The following is an 18,253-nucleotide window of genomic DNA, read 5'->3' as shown; positions in this document are numbered from 1 at the left end:
AAATTTATAACTTTTGAAACCAAATGGAGGAATTGGACTAAATATATTTTTCAGCTGTGAAGAAAAAAATAACTTCAGGATATGTGTGTGTGTGTCCATGTGTCTAGTATTTTCTGTGTTTCTGATACATTGTATATTATCTTCAATGTATTTAAATTATTTTCAATACCTATAATGCCAAGACTTCCCTGAAAAACTGCAAACTTACACTCAAAGGTTCTTGACTGATATTGTTGATATTCAAGGACAGGATGTGGTCTTTGCTCCCCACATATATCCGGTCTTGATCTTCATCCATTAGTAATATCCTGTAGTCTAACTGGTGGTGGGATAGGCTGAAATATTCAGAGGTTTTGGTTTCTCGAAGCTCTGAAATAGTGAACATGAATTGGTAAGCATAGTGGGTTGGTTCTAAAATTCTATGATTTTGCTGAAAGGTTAACCAAAAAAAGCAAAAATAAACGTATAAATCTTTCTTCTATGATATCAATGTTTCTCCAGTGCTACTTATATCTTTAGTATAGCCAACAGCTAAAATGTGAAGCTAGACTTAAGGCCCAATAAACAAAAAAAGGAACTCACACCTGGTGCTGTAAATGCTGACACCTACTTGTAGCTTAAGAAGCTGCAGCTTCTAGAGGAGAACCTACTAATGCCATTTCCCTAAACGAATACAATGTATTTTAAATACTTACTGTAGTTCTCTCTCCTTTTCAAATAAACTTTTTGCAACAGATAGAGACTACTACAGCGATCTACAACTGGTCAAAATACAAAGAACACGTGTCCAACCCTGATCAGTACATCAGAGGTTCAACTTCTTCACCTAAGGTACGGAGAACATTACAGAAGAGGAGGAGAAGGAATGATTTTAATGGATCAGGATGCCTGTTGCTAGACAGTGTAGTATAGACAAGGGAAAATGCACCCATGGACTGGCAACAATATAGTTGCCTGGACAGGAGTGTACAATGACAGCTCTTACTGCCTTTACAACGTGAGCTGAGAAAACTACAGAAGTCCTGCTGCTAGACCAACAGCTACTGGGTGTGAATGGCTGCCAAGAAAGGAAGACTCAGTCTTCTGTAGGGACAAGCTCCCACATAGCTTGTCCTCCCTGGACGCAGACATACAGGCAACATCAAATGGTCTGTATAGGTTATGCATATGTGTGAGTATATATGCATACCTGTGTATGCATGTGTTTGTATCTGTTTATATATATATGTATATATATTTGTATTAAAAATAAAAATGAAAGTTGATGAGAGGAGAGCGTGAATTTGGAAGTAGAGGGCATGGGAGAGTTGGAGAGTGAGGGAGGCGGAAAAATAGTGACAAAGATGACATAGTCACAAATGAAGTAATTAAAAATTAGATTTAAAAATTAATTAATTTGAAAATAATATTAGCATATATGTTTATTTATTAACTCTCTGCTGAAATAAATCAGCAAGTTAAAGTTCATGCTGATGCTATATGATTCAAGGATTTTTCACACTTGTAGAAATCTCAAATTTATCAGTGAAAGTTGTCAGCCAGTAGAGTCGGTAGAAAAAGAAAACAACGGCATGGAGACTGCCTTACTCCTTGACAATGTTTTATTCTCAGAGTCATTACATTCACCATTCTAGGTCATCTCTAAATAACTCTAAATCACTGACTGTTTCCTCAGTGTAATTTCCAGTACCTTAATGTGCTTTGCTACAAGTCACTTGAAAACAGTCCCTGTCCTATGTCTCATTTGAACGATAGTATGCCCATGAATACGGCAAAAGGAAAGCACGGAATCAAACATTTAAATCCTCAGAGTTGTAACCGCTCAGTGCTCAGTGCCTCATGTTCATTAATCTTCTTTTAAGGTGAATGTCTGCCTACAAGCTGAACTTTGACCCAGGAAGACACCAGGACAAATAAAAAGAAGGTCATCTGTCACAAAGTACCTTTCTCTGCAGGTAAAAAGCTCCTCTGCAAAATTTCAGAGCTCTATGCAGATGGCCCTAAATTTCATTGTTTAAAAATAAATAAGCTTTCCTGTGTTTCCATTGATTTTTCAGTAAATGAGTAGTATTTTAGTTTTTATGATATGAGTGTGTATGTGTGCATGTGTGAGTGTGTGTGTGTTTGTGTGCATGTGTGAGTACGGGTGAGTGTGTGCGAGTGTGTGTGCATGTGTGAGTACGGGTGAGTGTGTGTGAGTATGTGTGTGTGAGTACGTATGTGTGTGCGAGTGTGTGAGCATGTGTGAGTGAGTGAGTGTGTGTGGTATGTATGTGTGTGTGTAGATTATTTCACCCTCACTTCTGTGTGATGGTCTATCATCAGGAGAAGCCAAGTCAGGAACAGAGACCATGGAGAAGTGTGGCTTCCTGGCTGCTGATCCATGGCTTGCTCGGCTACCTTCTTCTTATTTATTGCTACCTTTTAATTAAATATTGACATCACTTCTCCTTTCTTCCCTCCACCTCCTCTCATATCCCTTTTCAACCTGAATGCAACTGAGTTTTCCTCTACCTGTTTCAATAGAAAAAAACCGAAGTCATGATTAGACTCAGTGCCAGAGAGGGCAGTAACCACATCAACTTAAAGGCCTTTCTAGTCAAAGGGTTTTATCTATCTTTCTGACCATAAAGCATCTTCAAATTTAATTATCTGTAGCCCATTGACAGCTGACAGCTGTTAACTAGGAGGATTTACTTCACAACCATCACTTCTGTGATAGAAGCCTGGGGTGTTTTGTTAAAATGCTGCTTAAATTACTATGAGTGGTGATAATTGAGCTTTGGAGCTTTGGGGGAGAAAGGAGTGAGAGTTCAAAGCAATGAGAATTTTATTAATAAAAAGAACATCGCAAGACTATCATTTCCTTCATGGTAGATCCCACTCGAGTGGCTCTAGTCCAGTGGCTTTGTCAAGCTTATAGGAAATGAACAATCTAATGATTTGACTTCAGTGACGGGAAGAAGTAACTGTTGTTAGTAAGAACTGCTTCTAAACAAGGCAAAGAAGGAAGTCGACTTGCATTTCCTTTAAATACCACTAGTGATAGCATCCTTTTTTACATCATCAGGGGTATGGCATTGTTTCTCAGGTGATGCTGAAATGACTTAGAATTAAATTAGCTGAGGATTCAGTATGCAGCCTTAGAAATCTCAGTGGCTCCACAAAGGGCAAACCAGATCTCTATGTTCCTGGGAAAAATAGCCCAGGGAAGAACATTAAAAAAAATACATATTTCTGATCTGATAGCCACATCATAGTAGATGTTCATGATGGAAAATTACTGTCATGCCTTTACACCAAGGTTTGTTCAGGGAAATTTTCCAGAATAATAGGCTTACCTAGAATTTCCATGTTCAAGACATTTCTGCATAATAGCAACCATTGTGAACCATGAGAATTTACATAAAACTGGGAGGACAGCAGGGTCCCCTGGTAAGATAAGCTCATCAGTCTGCAGGAGTTAGCATATCATTACAGCACTGATAATATGTATCTTTCTATACTGTATTATGTCTGCCAGTAGTGTAATATTCCTAACCACGTGAGAACTAATTTTGACCAGCATCTTAATAATTGAATGTAGATGGGGTCTTACAACTATTGTTAAGAATTTCCTTCACTAAAAATTTCATTGCTATGTTCTGTGATGATGGTAGAATGCACGGGTTTCTTTTATGAATGATAACCATTACTCATGCTTCCTAATAAGGGAAATCAGTTACTCAGAATACTACACTGTCTTTGTCTTTGGTAAAGAATTACTGCACTGAAATTCAATTCCCAGGACTCGCTCAGTTAAAAGCAGATACAATGGTTACTCATTAATTACATTTAAAGCTCAGGCTGTGCAGTAGGTTTATTTATTCAGCACACATTTATGACCTGGCTAGCACGGTAAGGTATATGCTTCATGAACACAGATGATGCAGGTGAGAAGATAAGCTCTTGTGACAATTTCACACCTCTGCTTTGCGCTATTATTTTATGGAGCTAGCCTGCAAAAACAGTCTGGGGAGGAAGCTCTACTGAGCCTTCGGCAGAAAGCACAGGGTAAATTCCAAAGTCTTGGGTGGTTTTGACCTTAGAGACAGCGGCTCTGACAGGATAACATCCTCTCCAGGATGTCTTATCTTAGAAAGATTCTTAAGTAGAGAGGGCTTCATGATTCATCCCCTCCTGGAGGCTGTGTTTTGAAACTGGGCTACAAACTGAATTTTACCCCTCCCTTTAGGAAAAACCAGTAGATAAGGAGCTGAAAGGGCAGCCCAGCAAAATTATAGTTCTTAATTCCTAATGTAAACAGAGAGCAGCAGGCAGGTTGTTAAAACCACATTTGCTCAGAATTAACAGCCCCAAAGAGCAGCAGTCTGTGAGCTCATCAGCAGAGCAAGGACAGAGCCTGAAACACTCACCTCACTCCATTCCTTCTCACTGTTCAGTATTCAGCCCTGACATGATTCCAGGACTTCTGCAAAACCATTAGCATTCAGTGAGTTTCACAGGTCATCCCAAGCAAGGTCACAAGGTCAGGTGCAGAATATTTGCAAAGCAGGGGGTAGTTCTTAATCTCTGAGCAGAACCAGATAGCCCCTACTTTCCTAGGCATAAAGACATGACACACACGGAGTACCGGCATGTTCTTGCCCTGCACAGGTCTCTGCAGAATCTAAAGAAGCAAGAGAAATGACTGAGAGGCTTGAACTTTCTTTGCTACTTTGGAAAAGGGAGAGACCAGACTGCAGGTAACTGTACCCAAATCTGTCATAGCTGAGTGACGGGTCCTCCTTACACTATGCCAGGCACAGGGCCCGATGCATGCAGTATGAAAGGCATGGGTCCTGCAGAAGATAAATGGTTCTCTCATCTATATTTCTTGATGGATGAATAAGATTAGAGCAGAGGCACTAAAGTGGCAGATGGATGGAAAAACAGACCAAGGAACACAGCTCTATTCAGACAGCCTGGCCAGGGAAAGGCAACTGTGACGTAAAATGGATTTCCCAGGCATTGCATAAGAGCAGGAGACGCACAGACATACAGGACGCTTTATGAAGAAGAAGTCTCACTTCAGTTTGCCACAGACAGAGCCAGTCTGTGCCTGTGTTCCTAGCGTAATAACCAATAATGCCCCTTTGATTCTCAACACGCTTACATCTAAATGACCAGTTCGTTCTGTGCTCTCTGCCTTAACGCTCCACGTCGTAATTGTCATGAATGGTATGCTATTACATCTGGAACCAAGTCCAAGATTTTAACCTGGCCTTCAGGGCCTGGTGTGAGCAAGCTGAATCACTTCCCTTCAAACCTCAGTAATGCTTTTTTTGTATTCTTGCCTTTCTGGCCATTTTTTAAAAATTTTCTTTTCATCAACTTCAAACCTGCCTTGCTCCTTTGTGGCTAAAGGCCATGAGGTATGCTATTCTTCTCAACTGCAAGATTCTTCTTGCAATTTTAAACTAAGTCTCAAATAAGAATTTGAAGATAATTTAAATAGGGCAGGGTTACAAAGGCTGACTCGACACAAAGAAACTCTGTCTCAAAGAGAAAAAAAAAAAAGAAAGCTGACTCGAACTTTTGATCAGGACTGGCCCTGAGTTGCTGGTACTTTCTCCTTTCCCTTTTGGGCTGTTTTCCCCTCTCCTGCAGAACATTTGCAAGATCTCAGGATGCCGTGTTTGGAAGTTAGAAGATGACACAGAACCAACTGTTAAATATACTTTGTCTTCTGAATATAAGATTCTGAAGATGAGACAAAAGTTCATTTACGTCATCCTTTCCCTGCTAATCAATTTAGGGTGTTTTAATGTCACCTGGCCACAATCTAGAGTTATGTAGGAGACAAGCCTTTCAGAATGGGTTAGCTTCTGGAAATAACCATAGGGGAATTATCTAGATTATGCTAATTGAGCTAATTGGGTGGATTTGCATTAAATATGGCAGTGCCTTACTAAGGGCTCTATTTCCTCCACTAAATTAAATAGAGAAAGCAAGTTCAATATGAACATCTATCATTCTGCCTTTCAGCTGTGGGTGGACTGTGACTCCTGCTCTTGCTGCCATGCCTTTCCTGGATTAATGGCATATTTCCATTTAAAATAAATGTCAAACCATTTCTTTCTCCTCTAATTTGCTCTGTTGCAATAAAAGTAATACAAGTAACTAAGACATTTAGTAACCAGAATGAACTCTTGTGTTCCCTGCAGCAATAAACTAACTATGAAAGCAATTAATTCTACAGTGATTGCAGGTAACATCCATAAAAATTTTATTTATATCACTATGGAATATACTTTTTATTCTTCTATGAATCTCTAAAATGAGAAATATTTCTAATATTTCTAATACATTTTCTTAGAAATATACATTTATAACATATAAATAATCAAAACTGTGTTATTTTCTTCAGGAAAAGACTTTATTTTCCTACGCAAACCATACTGTATTTCTGCTGTGTGCTTCAAATCAATGAGGAATCTTAACTTCTAATTTATATTTCTAAGCTCACTTACGAGATTTGAAAGATATTAGGTACAATTTTTAGGTCCCTCATTGGAGAGTCAACAGTCAGGTAGGTTTGTTTGAGGTAGAGAAGATTCAGATCTGCACATGCATCCAGGGACTCAGAACTAGAGGAAGTGAGTTCTGGAAAGGAGACTCAGATCGGAACCTATTCCTACACTGCAGGAGGATGGCATGGGCATACAGAGCAATCAACGTTTATCATGCTTCTCCATCAGAAGACACCAGTGTCATTGTATCCATTCAAGACAAAAACATGGAACCACACTAGAGACTGAGCACACATCTCCCCTGACACCTGCCTTCCAGTGTTCTCCACACCTCTAGGAAAGGTGCAGCAGAGCAGGGTGGACAGCAACAGTGGTGCCAAGGTGACCAGCAAAGCAGAAGCATGATAATAAATTCAAAGGGAGGTTGGAGAATTACAATTAGAAATTGCTTTAGTGCGGAGACCTCTATTAAGTGCAATGTGCTCTTCTGATATCTGCCTATATATGATCTTAAAGATTTGTAACACATTTATTCATGCTATTATATTTAAAAGGAATTAATTAGCCAGGCTTTAATCCCAGCACTCAGAAGGCAGAGGCAGGTGGATCTCTGTGAGTTTGAGGCTAGCCGGGTCTACAGAGCGAGTTCTGGGACAGCCTCCAAAACAATACAGAGAAACCCTGTCTCGAAAAACCAGAAAAAAAGGAATTAATAAGTATTCATAAGATCATAAAGGAAATAGTGTGGAGTATATATATTAAAAGTTCTTGAATGGCAGCACAAATTTAATGACAAGTTCAAGCAGTTTGTGTGCATTGAGCAGGGATGAGCACTGGACCTGGGTTTTCTGGTAAACAAATACCTAGAAAAGAAACATGGCTATCCCCTCTCATGTTCCACTGTAACATCTGCAAATGTCTTCCAGCAACAGCTATCTTTTGTCTACTACAAATTTTCCCACATCTGTTGTTTTCCTTTGCTTAAGTTGGACCTCTGGACACATGGTAACTTTTGAGTTGGAACTTCTAGGGAGAAGACTTCATGGCAATAAAAGTAAGAGGTCTCACAAAGATGTGAGATCTGTCTAGTTCACTTTTATCAAAGTCTTCCTCAGTTCTTGCCACGGGTCTCCGCACAAAGCCTGTATTTGTACGTAATATATCTGGCTCTCTACTCAATAAGTTTTTATTTGAAGCACATTTGTTCCACCTTTCAACAGATTGGTTGTATTTGAGTCAATGGATTAGGACAAATTAGCTAAAAAAATGTCTTGTTACCCATGAAGAAGACAGTCTTGGGGTGATCTACACTGTGAACAAGATTACTCAGAAATACTATGGAACAAAGACTAAGACTTCCTGATTAGACAGAAAGAAATACTTGACTTTCTTCTTTTCAGCAAATATGACTGAGCCATTGTGAGTACGAAGGCCCACAGTATTAAATACGTAAAATGAAGTTAAAGACGAAGACGTTTAAAGGCAAGGATAGCTGTCTTTTATTAGGAACCCAAGGAGTGTCTGGCAACCCATGACCTGAAGACAAACATGAGTCAATAATGTGAAAAGTATTTCCACGAGAGCACACATTGCTTCTGAAGAAATTAGGACCAGATGAGGAAGAGTCAAAAAATGGGCAGGAATTTTGGAGTTGAGAAAGGCAACTTGGGTTGGGTATTCTAGTCAGAAGAATGGATTCATCACTATATAAAAGAAAATCTACAAGTTTCTTGATTGTCACCATCTGTAAAGATACAAACTCTTCAATGTTAAACCCTGGTTGCTGGATTGTTCCCAAGTCAATTAACGATATCAACAACAACTGAGAGAAAGTGTAAGACAATATATATGAGGTTTTAGAAAGGCAGTGTTAGCTAATAAAGATGTTGGGAGAGATTATTTTTGATACAATATTAAGAATGTAGAGAAGACTGAGAGTATGTATATGCCGAGGTGATTGTATATTTGCAAAGAAATAAATATGAATAAAAATAACTGGAGATTTTGCATATATGGATTTTAGACATAGATCTGGGGAGTGCCAGCCTACAATCCTATGGCCAGAGAGTCTGGGAAACAGAAACTTCATTTAGTGGCTTCATTAAGTACTGAGCTGAACTCAAGAAAGCCAGTAACAGATAGGGAGGACTGATGATCAAAGGGATTAAGACTGGGCTGGTTTAACCCCCAGAAACAGCTGACCAGACAAAGGTTAACTCTTGAATCCCAGGCATCAGCCTGGGAATCCAGCATGGGACTGATCAAGACCCCCTGAATTTGGGTGTCAGTGAGGAGGCCTAGGGAACCTATTGAGCCTTGGGCAGCAGATCAGTACCCATCCCAAGTATACACACGGACTTTGGACTCCCATAGAACAATGTGAAGTGCACTCTCACCCTGAACTCTTGGGGAAGGGTCTAGGCCCTGCCCTATATGAAATGACAGACTATGGACACCCCCATGGAGGGCCTCACCCTCCCTGGGGGAATGAGGGGATAACGGGGGGGGGTTGGGGGGAGGGCACGGGAGGAGGGGAGGGAATGGGAGAGGGACCTGGAGCTGACTTGTGAAGCAACCTCGTTTCTTATCTAAATTTAAACTGGAAAATAAAAATAAATAAAAAAAAATAACTGGAGATTTTGACCTATTAATAACTTTCTTAATGATTTGCTCAACTCAAATGAGGGGTAACTTAGAGGTTTTCCAGTGTTCTGCAAGCTCATAGATCTGTACTTACTCAGGATGTTTGAGCTTTCTGTACAAAACCACTATAGTGAGCATATAATCTCAAGCAGGCTCTTCTTGGATGCCACCTAACAAATGATTGAACTCCATGAAGGAAGAAATACAAATTACTAACTGGAAAGAAGCTACACACTGCCAAAAATTGTCTATCTCTAATTCCTTCAGAATGATAGAGGACCACCCAGTTTTTAGTAAGTTAGATTACTCAGGACTCAACAACCCGGCTCCCCTGATCACTGCAAATACTTGGATACTTTTTCATGTGATGCCTTTTAAAGCCCATTTTTAGCTTGAGTACCGGAAAAAATATAATAAACTGCATATTGCACCATCTCAAATTTAAAGGGGCCAGACGTTATGAGCAAAGATATGTGGAGAATTTTCCCTAAAATGGCATCTATTTTATCCAAATATTATTTAGTTCCACGTGACTCATTGTTTAACCAAGTTATTTCACTTGGCTTCAAAACAAGACCCAAGTTTGGAGAGCTGAAGAGAATAAGCTCATTTTGCTTGAAACACATTGGTCAGACTTCAATGCATAGTCCAGTTCTACTGCTGTCTTCTGTTTTTCTCTGCAGACACAGACTAAAACATAAGGTCAGTGACTGAAGCCGTGCTCGCTGCTCATCCTTGGGCATATGCTTCATAGTCACGAGACTGCCTCTTGATTCCTTTCAAGAGAATAACCAAGAATCCACCTGTGTCCTGTGTTTTAAAGCCTCAGTAGTATCACATCTATACCCCTTATACCACAGTCCTGTACAGCATGACGAGCTGTGAAGGGCTTTCCCCTCCCTTCAGGCTATGCTGGGAATCCATTTGATTTTCCTTTCGCTGGTTGACATTTGAGATGGTATCACTCAGGGTCTCACAAGAGGATGTCAGTGTTGCACGTCTTTGTTTTTGCTGGGGAAACATAATATTTATCATTTTTGCATGTGCGTCAAGGAGAAAAGCAGAAAATGGGACTCAAAGTTTATTTTACAAAATGCTGCCGCCTTCATGATGTAAACATTCGCCATGGCTGTCTTTGAATTTTCAACAAACAGGCGGGAAGAAGGCATACTGAAAAGTGGTAGAAATAAAGGACATGCAGAAGATATGGCAACTAACAAAGTATGTTTAATCCAAATATTAATGAAGTAGGGTCATACCTTTAATGTATGGAGGTGTTTTATTCCATTTACTTATAGTGATTTTAATCCATGAATCTCAAAAGACAAGATGTATTTTATTAATCAAAGTAGCGGTTTTAAATGACTGAGATGAGGGGCTTTGTAGTGAAGCCTTCAGGTGATTTAATGGGATTAAGTTGAGGAAGCCACCTCACTGAACAACCAGAGGAAGGCAGATAGGTTTCCAGTAAGGTACTTTCCTTGGATTTATTTTCATCAGAGGCAAACACATTGTCCTTCCCTAATTTCACATATACTGCAAGCTTTGTTATTTCAGAAAAATTAATGTGAAAACAACGAGGACTGCCTTTATAAAATATCATGGAAAATTAAGTTTTAGACAATCCAAGTTTAAAATCAACTTATTCAAGAATATAAAGATAAACGGTTTTTGTTTCTAATTTAATATATTTTCCTGGAACAATATCTGGGTTTTGAAGATAGAGCTATCCACAGATCTTGACTCTGCATTTGGCTAGCTATGTGGCTTTAGGCAAGTTATTTAAACTGTGGTTGCTTAAGCATCCCTACCTGAAAGATGGAGATAATACCTGTCTTCTGGAACTATGAAACTAAATTGAATGAGAAAATAAGTGTGAAGGCTCAAGTCTCATAGTTGTGGGTCAGAGCTGGGGGTCTTCACATCAAGATGAGAGTTTCAGTTGTAAATAAGCGATTTCTGTACAATTTGGGTTTTAATGTATTTATCTAGAATTGTTTCAGTATTCATCTTGCTAAAGAAAGGCTGGTGTAATAATGTCTTATTTTTATTAAGGTACAATCTATCCATAGAAATAATTATAACACATCGCAATTTTAACAAAGTGGTCCTTAATTCCAACATAAAAATAAATGAGAAAAATAAAAACAATTTCCCTTCATTTTACAAAATTTGACTTATGTTGATCTACTTCTCATATGACCAAATTTTTATCAGCAAACTACCCACACAAAATACCTATATTTTCTAATAATGTTTAGCAAGCAGTGTCTTGTCTAACCAAACAATAATCCTATTAATTTGGTCTTAGAAAACTTAGAGAATACATGAAATATTGGGAAACTATTCCTTTGTTCTTTGTGGAAGATTAGAACATGCTCAGCTGAAGGAACTTGACCTTTTGTCACTGGCCTGAGGGTAACTTTGGTTTTCAGATTTCAATGCACAAGAGATATGCAAGTTGCTTATAAAAATATAGTAAAATTTCTTAGGGCTACAGGTAGCTTATTTTCACCAAGACTTACTTAGAGAATGTATCTTTTCAGAGCTGTTTGCTGACCTATCAAGTAACTTGAGTATCAATGCCACTCCCAAGATTGTTTTCTGCATCCTCCCCTCCCAAGATTGTTTTCTTTATGGGATTCAGAACTCAAGGCTATCTACTCAAGGAGACCTCCCCTACCTCTCTTGTAAAGGGACTAGCTACTCGGATATTGCTTTCTACCACAGTCATATTTTGCTGTCTTCAATTATTTCTGGACTTAGACTCAAATTTGTGTTACATAAGTGATTTGAGGTAGAATTGGTGTCAGTATGTGATTAGTATAACACTCACTAGAAGTATACATTTGTGAGCTGTGGTAACAGCATTTTATGCTTGAAACCAAGATACGTTACCACCCTGTTTTCCTTCCTAAAATTAGTGCATATCAGTGATAATTTACAATTGCCAACTTTCCTCATTCGCTAAGGAGGCTGGCAAGTGTCTCAGGACCTGTGAGATGGAATTTGAGCAATGTTAAAAGCCCTGTGAACAGTGCAAACTCCTGTACTACCAAGCTCTTTCCCCAGGGTTGTGCATAAGAACTCTCTTTAGAAAAGTTATTGAAAAGCTCATGATACAATCACTGATTTGAGGTTCAGAACTGTTTTGAACATCCAGCATTTACATTTTATTTTAACAATAATTTTATTTCATGTGCATTAGTGTTTCTGCCTGCATGTCTTGGAAAGGTATTAGATCCTCTGGAAATGGAGTTACAGAGAGTTGTAGCTGTCATATGAATGCTGGGAACTGAATCTTGGTCCTCTGGAAGGGCAGTCAGGGATTTTAACTGCTGAGCCATCTCTCTAACCCCTGTATTTTATAATCTTAAGACTTTCAGGCCTCTTCCAAAGTTCACCTGACAAATTTTCCTATAAATATTACCAATAATGTTAATGAACAACATATTTTCCCTATATTTCTTTGGAAGACTGCACATGAACTATCCTTTATCTTTATTATACTCTTATAAGGTATAGAACAGTCTACAATGTGGGCCCCATGATCAAGGTGCACTTACTTGTGTAATTAGCAGTTACTTCAGTCTTTGCAGCCTATTTGCACATTGATACAGTAGAGATGGTGATATTATCCATCTCTCATGCTTGCCCCCTTAGGCTAAAGTAAGTCAACAAACAAAGCAGAGCAGTCCCAGTTATACTACATTGTTCACAACAGTCATTGTCCTCATATTCAAGCATCAGTGATAATCCTCAAAGAGGTCAAACATTCTCAAGGACACTCAACAACAAAATACTGTTGAGGAGAGAAAATGGAGAGCACCTCTTGTAGCACTAGAATACAAGGCTTGAATAGTCTAGAAGGGCTGCGCAAACCCTTTCTGAGCTCTTGTCATTACAGCACATGCCTGCAGAACCCCTATACCTCTAGTAATTGTCACACATCATATCCATATTACAGAAAATCGGTGCATTTACCTGTACCTGTGGGTACAGTTTAAATCATTACTGCATTTACCTTAGAAAGACTCAAATACTTTAAGAGATTGGATGATTATGTGTGTTTAACGAAAATTACTTAAACTGACTGTGATAAAGTCTTTAATTTTCTGTTCTATTTGGGAATGGGAAAGGAAAAGGGAGAGGAAGATCAATTGGTCTCAAGTCTCAGTGCTGTCTGGCTAAGTATTTTTCATTCACCAGGCAGGAAGTTTAAGGCCAAAATAGTATAGATATTCTCAAATGGTCTGTAGTGAAGGGAAAGTGTTTTAGGGTCGTTGTTTCAATTCTGCAGCTCATAGTAAAAGTAAACTTAAGTCAATGAAAAATTTAAAATTCAGCCATACAAATACAAGCCAAAGTTTCCTTAGCTTTGGAGTTGATTTTTTTTTAACAAACTACCATTCTGAAGATATAATCTCCTTGTCTGTTCTTACTTTCTATGGACTGGTGACAACAGCGACACTAAGTTATAGAGTTTGTCTTTCTCTTTCCAAATGTTTTAAGAACAACCTCACTTAGAACCCTCTTTTCACTTTTCAATAGTTTAGGACACATTACAACCAGTGGGCCACATACATGCATAATGCCTGAGGTGAATCATATCTTGAGATGCCGTGTTCTACCCTGTAAGCGAACCAACGCAATGTGGAAACAAATATTTTTATTAACAGGAGAAAGCACTTACACGCAAGCTGGGAGATCAGAATCGTGGCAGGTTTACAAGAGAGAGAGGTTTTCCTTGTACTTTCCTTAAATATCTCACCTGTGCCCATCCCCTGTCCATGCTCCTATACTACCCTGCAAACTACTGACCACAACCTAGATGAGGCATATGAACTAGAGGTGTGATACACCGGCCTGAATGTTAGAGCCAGCTTTTTAAGCCTTGGTCATGTCATCTAAGCCTCAATTTTAGTTATACTTAAATTAAGGGGCATGGCATAAATAATAAAACTCAAAATAATGTAAATATCAAAGTTTTAATGTTGTGGTTTTTATGTATGATTTTAGGAACTCTAAAACTTTCTTTAAAACCAACTACAATGTAAATGTTGAATTCTCTTTATAAATTTATTTATAGTGTACTCTTTATTTTTGATACTATTGTCTTTCCTATACATGGTATTAACTTTGGTGTCTAAGATAGCTACATGATGATTTTTAAGTGATGTTTATTATATAAATAAAGCTAAATCTAAGTGTATGTGTTTCTAGTTACTTTGATTAGACTTAAGAATTAACCCAAATAACTAAATTATAGAAAGATAAATATAAAACTAATTCAAGCCACTTGCCTTCTGCAACTTCACAGGGACTGTGTTCTCTCTAGTACTTTCATAACTGAAATTGAAACACTAAGTTTGAACTTGACAAAATTTTGTATTCCTGACTAAAATTTTCTACAAATAAAAGTTTAATATTTTATAAGTTGCTCCACTATGTACTCTGTATGAGTGCAGAAAGTCAAATGTTTTAGAAGTTGATTATTCCATGATAATTCTATTTCATTCATGCCTCTCTAGACACTGAATAAAACCCAGCTCCGTTGCATTAGTGGGCAGGCACTATGCTCCATTCTGCCAAATATTCATTCCCTTACTGGGCTGTAGAAAAATTCAGTTTCATCTTTAAATTAAATTAAAATAAAATAAAGTCTCACTTTCCTCTGTTTTTAGAGTTAGTGATATTTTTATTCTTCAAAGTATTCAGATTTTTATTTCCCTGAAATGTCTTTAGAACAGACAAAATGAAGTCCAACATTTTCCTCAAAGTAGGCTTTTTTTTTCATCCTTCTCTTTATCTCATTCTTAACTTAATGTTTCCTTCCTTTTGTATAATTTAGGCAGCCATGTATTCCATAGAGGATTGTCATTTTACATGTTGTATTTTAACTTCTTTCTCAATGTAGTGTGGGTCTGTTGACAATTCTTATTGTGGAATGTAGAACAAGGAAATGTGTTTTTCTGAATCAGGAAGATCTCCCTTGAAACTAAAAACAGTCTTTTACACAGGAGTTGATAAGTTCACTCATAAACCCAGTTCAATGCCTTTCCTTCATCCTGTTTCACAGCAACATATGTTTCTAAATACAAGAGATATTATTGCCTTGTAATTCCGATTTTGAATATCATCTGAAGCATCATTATGTGGCTAGCTTCTAAATTTAGCCTTGAGTTTGTCTACCTAATTCTTCCTGAGTGGATAATTGCTCAATTTTCTAAACGAATATTCTGTACTGTTTGTTATTCAGGAGAATAAAACAAGATTATTTATTTGACCTTCATTGTATACCACTTATAATGAGATTTTTTTCATACCACATAACTTGTATCACCAACTTTTGTAACTGCCAAAATTAGTTAAATTTGATGCTTTTGCTGAGTAGAGACATAGAAAATACTTGCCTTGACTGAAAAATGCTTGACTTTAAAGGCTTAGTATTTCATTTTTAAATGGGTAGAGGATGTGATATTTGATAACAACCTCTCTGACATGGAAAATAAAATATGTCTTATCTTAATGGTGGGTGCTATTCCAAGACAAGGAAGATACACAGATGTGAGGACAGAGGTGGAAAATGCTGAGTTGGTGAAAACACAAATTAGAATTTGCTTCTGGAAGGCTAGCATGATAAAGACTGAAATGTGAAAATTTATATGACAAATTATCTACAGTGTGGTTCAGAAGATCATTTTCATGGCCTTGAGCTAGGTGGAAATATCGCATACCGAGAGACACAGCACAAAGGTGAAGCCTGCCCACTTGTGTCTGGCGTGGCTTGCTTTACCACACCTCAGAAGCCCCAAGGCCTCTGCTTCACATTCCAACTCTGAGCTGCTGGAGCAGCTGCTGTGAGCACAATGGAGAGTGCCACCACAATGGAGAACCTCTTCTTCACCGGGCCCCTAACAGACCCAGCCACAGTATTTTGGCAGGAGATGACCTCCTTCATCAGAGCCCCTGACTGGAGTAAGAATTTCCCATGGAGTCAAGAGTCTGCCGTGCACTGGCCCTCCACAGCACTGATACACAGTTCAGCTTAATCCTGAACCGTATCCATGTTTTCATGCTTTGTCTTATCCTTCTAAGTAGCTGCTGCCACCTGCTACCCACACATATATCTGTGGGGAAAACTAGAGAGAAAACTTCTTTCTGATATCTTATCTGTGAAAAATAATGTTGTATTACTATAATAAAATCTCAAGTCTACTCTGAAGAAATAATCTTGCTCTAATTCATCTGGTCTGATTATAACTGGGAAATGACAAAGAATAATTCCGAACAAACATGTCTGTGCTTTTATAGACATTATTGATTAAAAATATATTTTCATCAATCTCAATATTATGGAGCATTGTATCACCCCAAGCAAATGCTCTGAACTAAAACCTCAAAAAGTCTTTCAAGAGTTTCCATTTGTCTGTCTTTGGCTGAAATGACCATTGGAGCAAACCTCACATGAGCTTGAACAAAAAAGTAGATTATGAGTGTGCAGAAAAAGGGAAAGCTTCCATCGCTTCTTACGAATGGGATAGGATCTCCCGTATCAAAACCTAAAGCTTTGAGTTGTAGCTGAGTTCCACAACACATACTGAGCTAGAAATGGACCCCTTACATGTTAGCTCCTTGAGTTGTTCCATTCTTGGCTATGACTGGGGGCACCAAGGTGGGATTCAGAGATGGTTACTGATATATGGTGGTTCAGACCAATTTTTTTCTGAACACTCAGCAGAAACAGTGCTTTATATTTTGAATTCTGATATTTTCCTGTGCTGCAGATGTGTGGCACGGTAGTGCAACTCCTGGTCTGTCATGCGATCATGAAGTTAAGTGGCTGACTCTGTATTTCACTTTAAAGTAGGGTTTGAGCTATATGATTTTTCAAATTGCAGTGTGAGTGTTCTGAAATTGCTTAAGTCAAGCTAGGCTAAGAGCTATATACAATGTTCATCTGGCTGGATTCTTCAAACACATTGTGACTTAGGATATTCTCAACTTGCAGTGAATTTTGTTGTATACACCCATGTCTTAAGTAAACTAGCATAACTATTGTAAAGTCAAGTTAGTTCGAGGCTTATCAGCTGAGTGGCAAGGAGCATCCATTGCATGGCTGGCCAGACATTCATTTTGTACTGCGATAGATTAAGGAAAATTATCCAGCAGTTAAAAAAACAATTGGGTAATTACTGATACATAGCATAACATAATGTTTGCCTAAAGTATCTACTTGAAATATCAAGACAAGCATGGTCCATATTTTCTAGCAACAATATCATTTCCTATTTTTGTATTTTATTATTGCAATGTTTTGAAAATTTTGAATGTGGACTAACTGGTAGTCTTTGAATATAGATAAATATGAGAGATTATCAGATATTCTATAGACATTTGAATGCCTCTCAGATACCCAGTATTAACAGCACTTCTGTATTTCTTGTTAGTAAATCACCTAATTTAATCCTCACACTAACATGTAAGTAAATACTGTATTCATCATCATGAATAGAGACAACAAATAAAACATTTTCAAGTGTGTGGGGGCACAGAGTTAGCAATAATTACTTCTCAACAATTAGTATAGCTGGGGTTTGACTGCTCTTGGCAAACTATGATGAGTTGTTAGTCTCAAATAAGTGTTACTTTTATCCTGATACAAGTTAAGAAGCCTGGAGCACAGAAGCTTCAATAACGAGTCCACATTCAGAGAGAGGCAAGCTGGGATTGTAGGAAACCTGTCATCCCAATCCTCATTCCTCACTAAGAGGCAGAAAACCCAAGCAGAGTCACCATAATGCACACACAGGCAGCAGCTCCAGTGTTTATCTTCTTTGAGAGACTCAGCTAAGCACTACTGTGAGCCAAGGCTACGGTAATTTTGTTTTTTTGGCTTGTGTTAAATTTTACTTCAACAGAAAAGATTTGAAAAAAAAAAACAGCTTCCGAGCAGTCATGTTAAATTTTAACTAGACTTGACACATGTTTAGCAGTCTCATTATCATATATGTATGTACAAGATAAGATTTTTATTAATATATTCCTTCCTTCTTAAAATAGGGGACATGTAGAGGGATATCTGGACTACGCAGAAT

At 38.1% G+C, this 18,253-nt stretch overlaps 1 protein-coding gene across 1 annotated transcript in view; it reads right to left on the bottom strand.

Annotated features, from left to right (window-relative positions):
• The window catches only part of Sema3c (semaphorin 3C), a 169,449-nt gene that overhangs the window by 89,050 nt on the left and 62,146 nt on the right, over nucleotides 1–18,253 (bottom strand). Inside the window, exon 3 of the mRNA XM_040735157.1 lies at nucleotides 209–369. Within this exon, the coding sequence (XP_040591091.1) occupies nucleotides 209–369 (161 nt within the window). The remainder of the gene's footprint in view (nucleotides 1–208; nucleotides 370–18,253) is intronic.

This window comes from Mesocricetus auratus, unplaced genomic scaffold, assembly GCF_017639785.1.
Source record: "Mesocricetus auratus isolate SY011 unplaced genomic scaffold, BCM_Maur_2.0 Super-Scaffold_100043, whole genome shotgun sequence".
NCBI lineage: Eukaryota > Metazoa > Chordata > Mammalia > Rodentia > Cricetidae > Mesocricetus > Mesocricetus auratus.
Note: the sequence above shows the minus strand (reverse complement) of the source record. Positions and strands in the feature narration are given on the sequence as shown.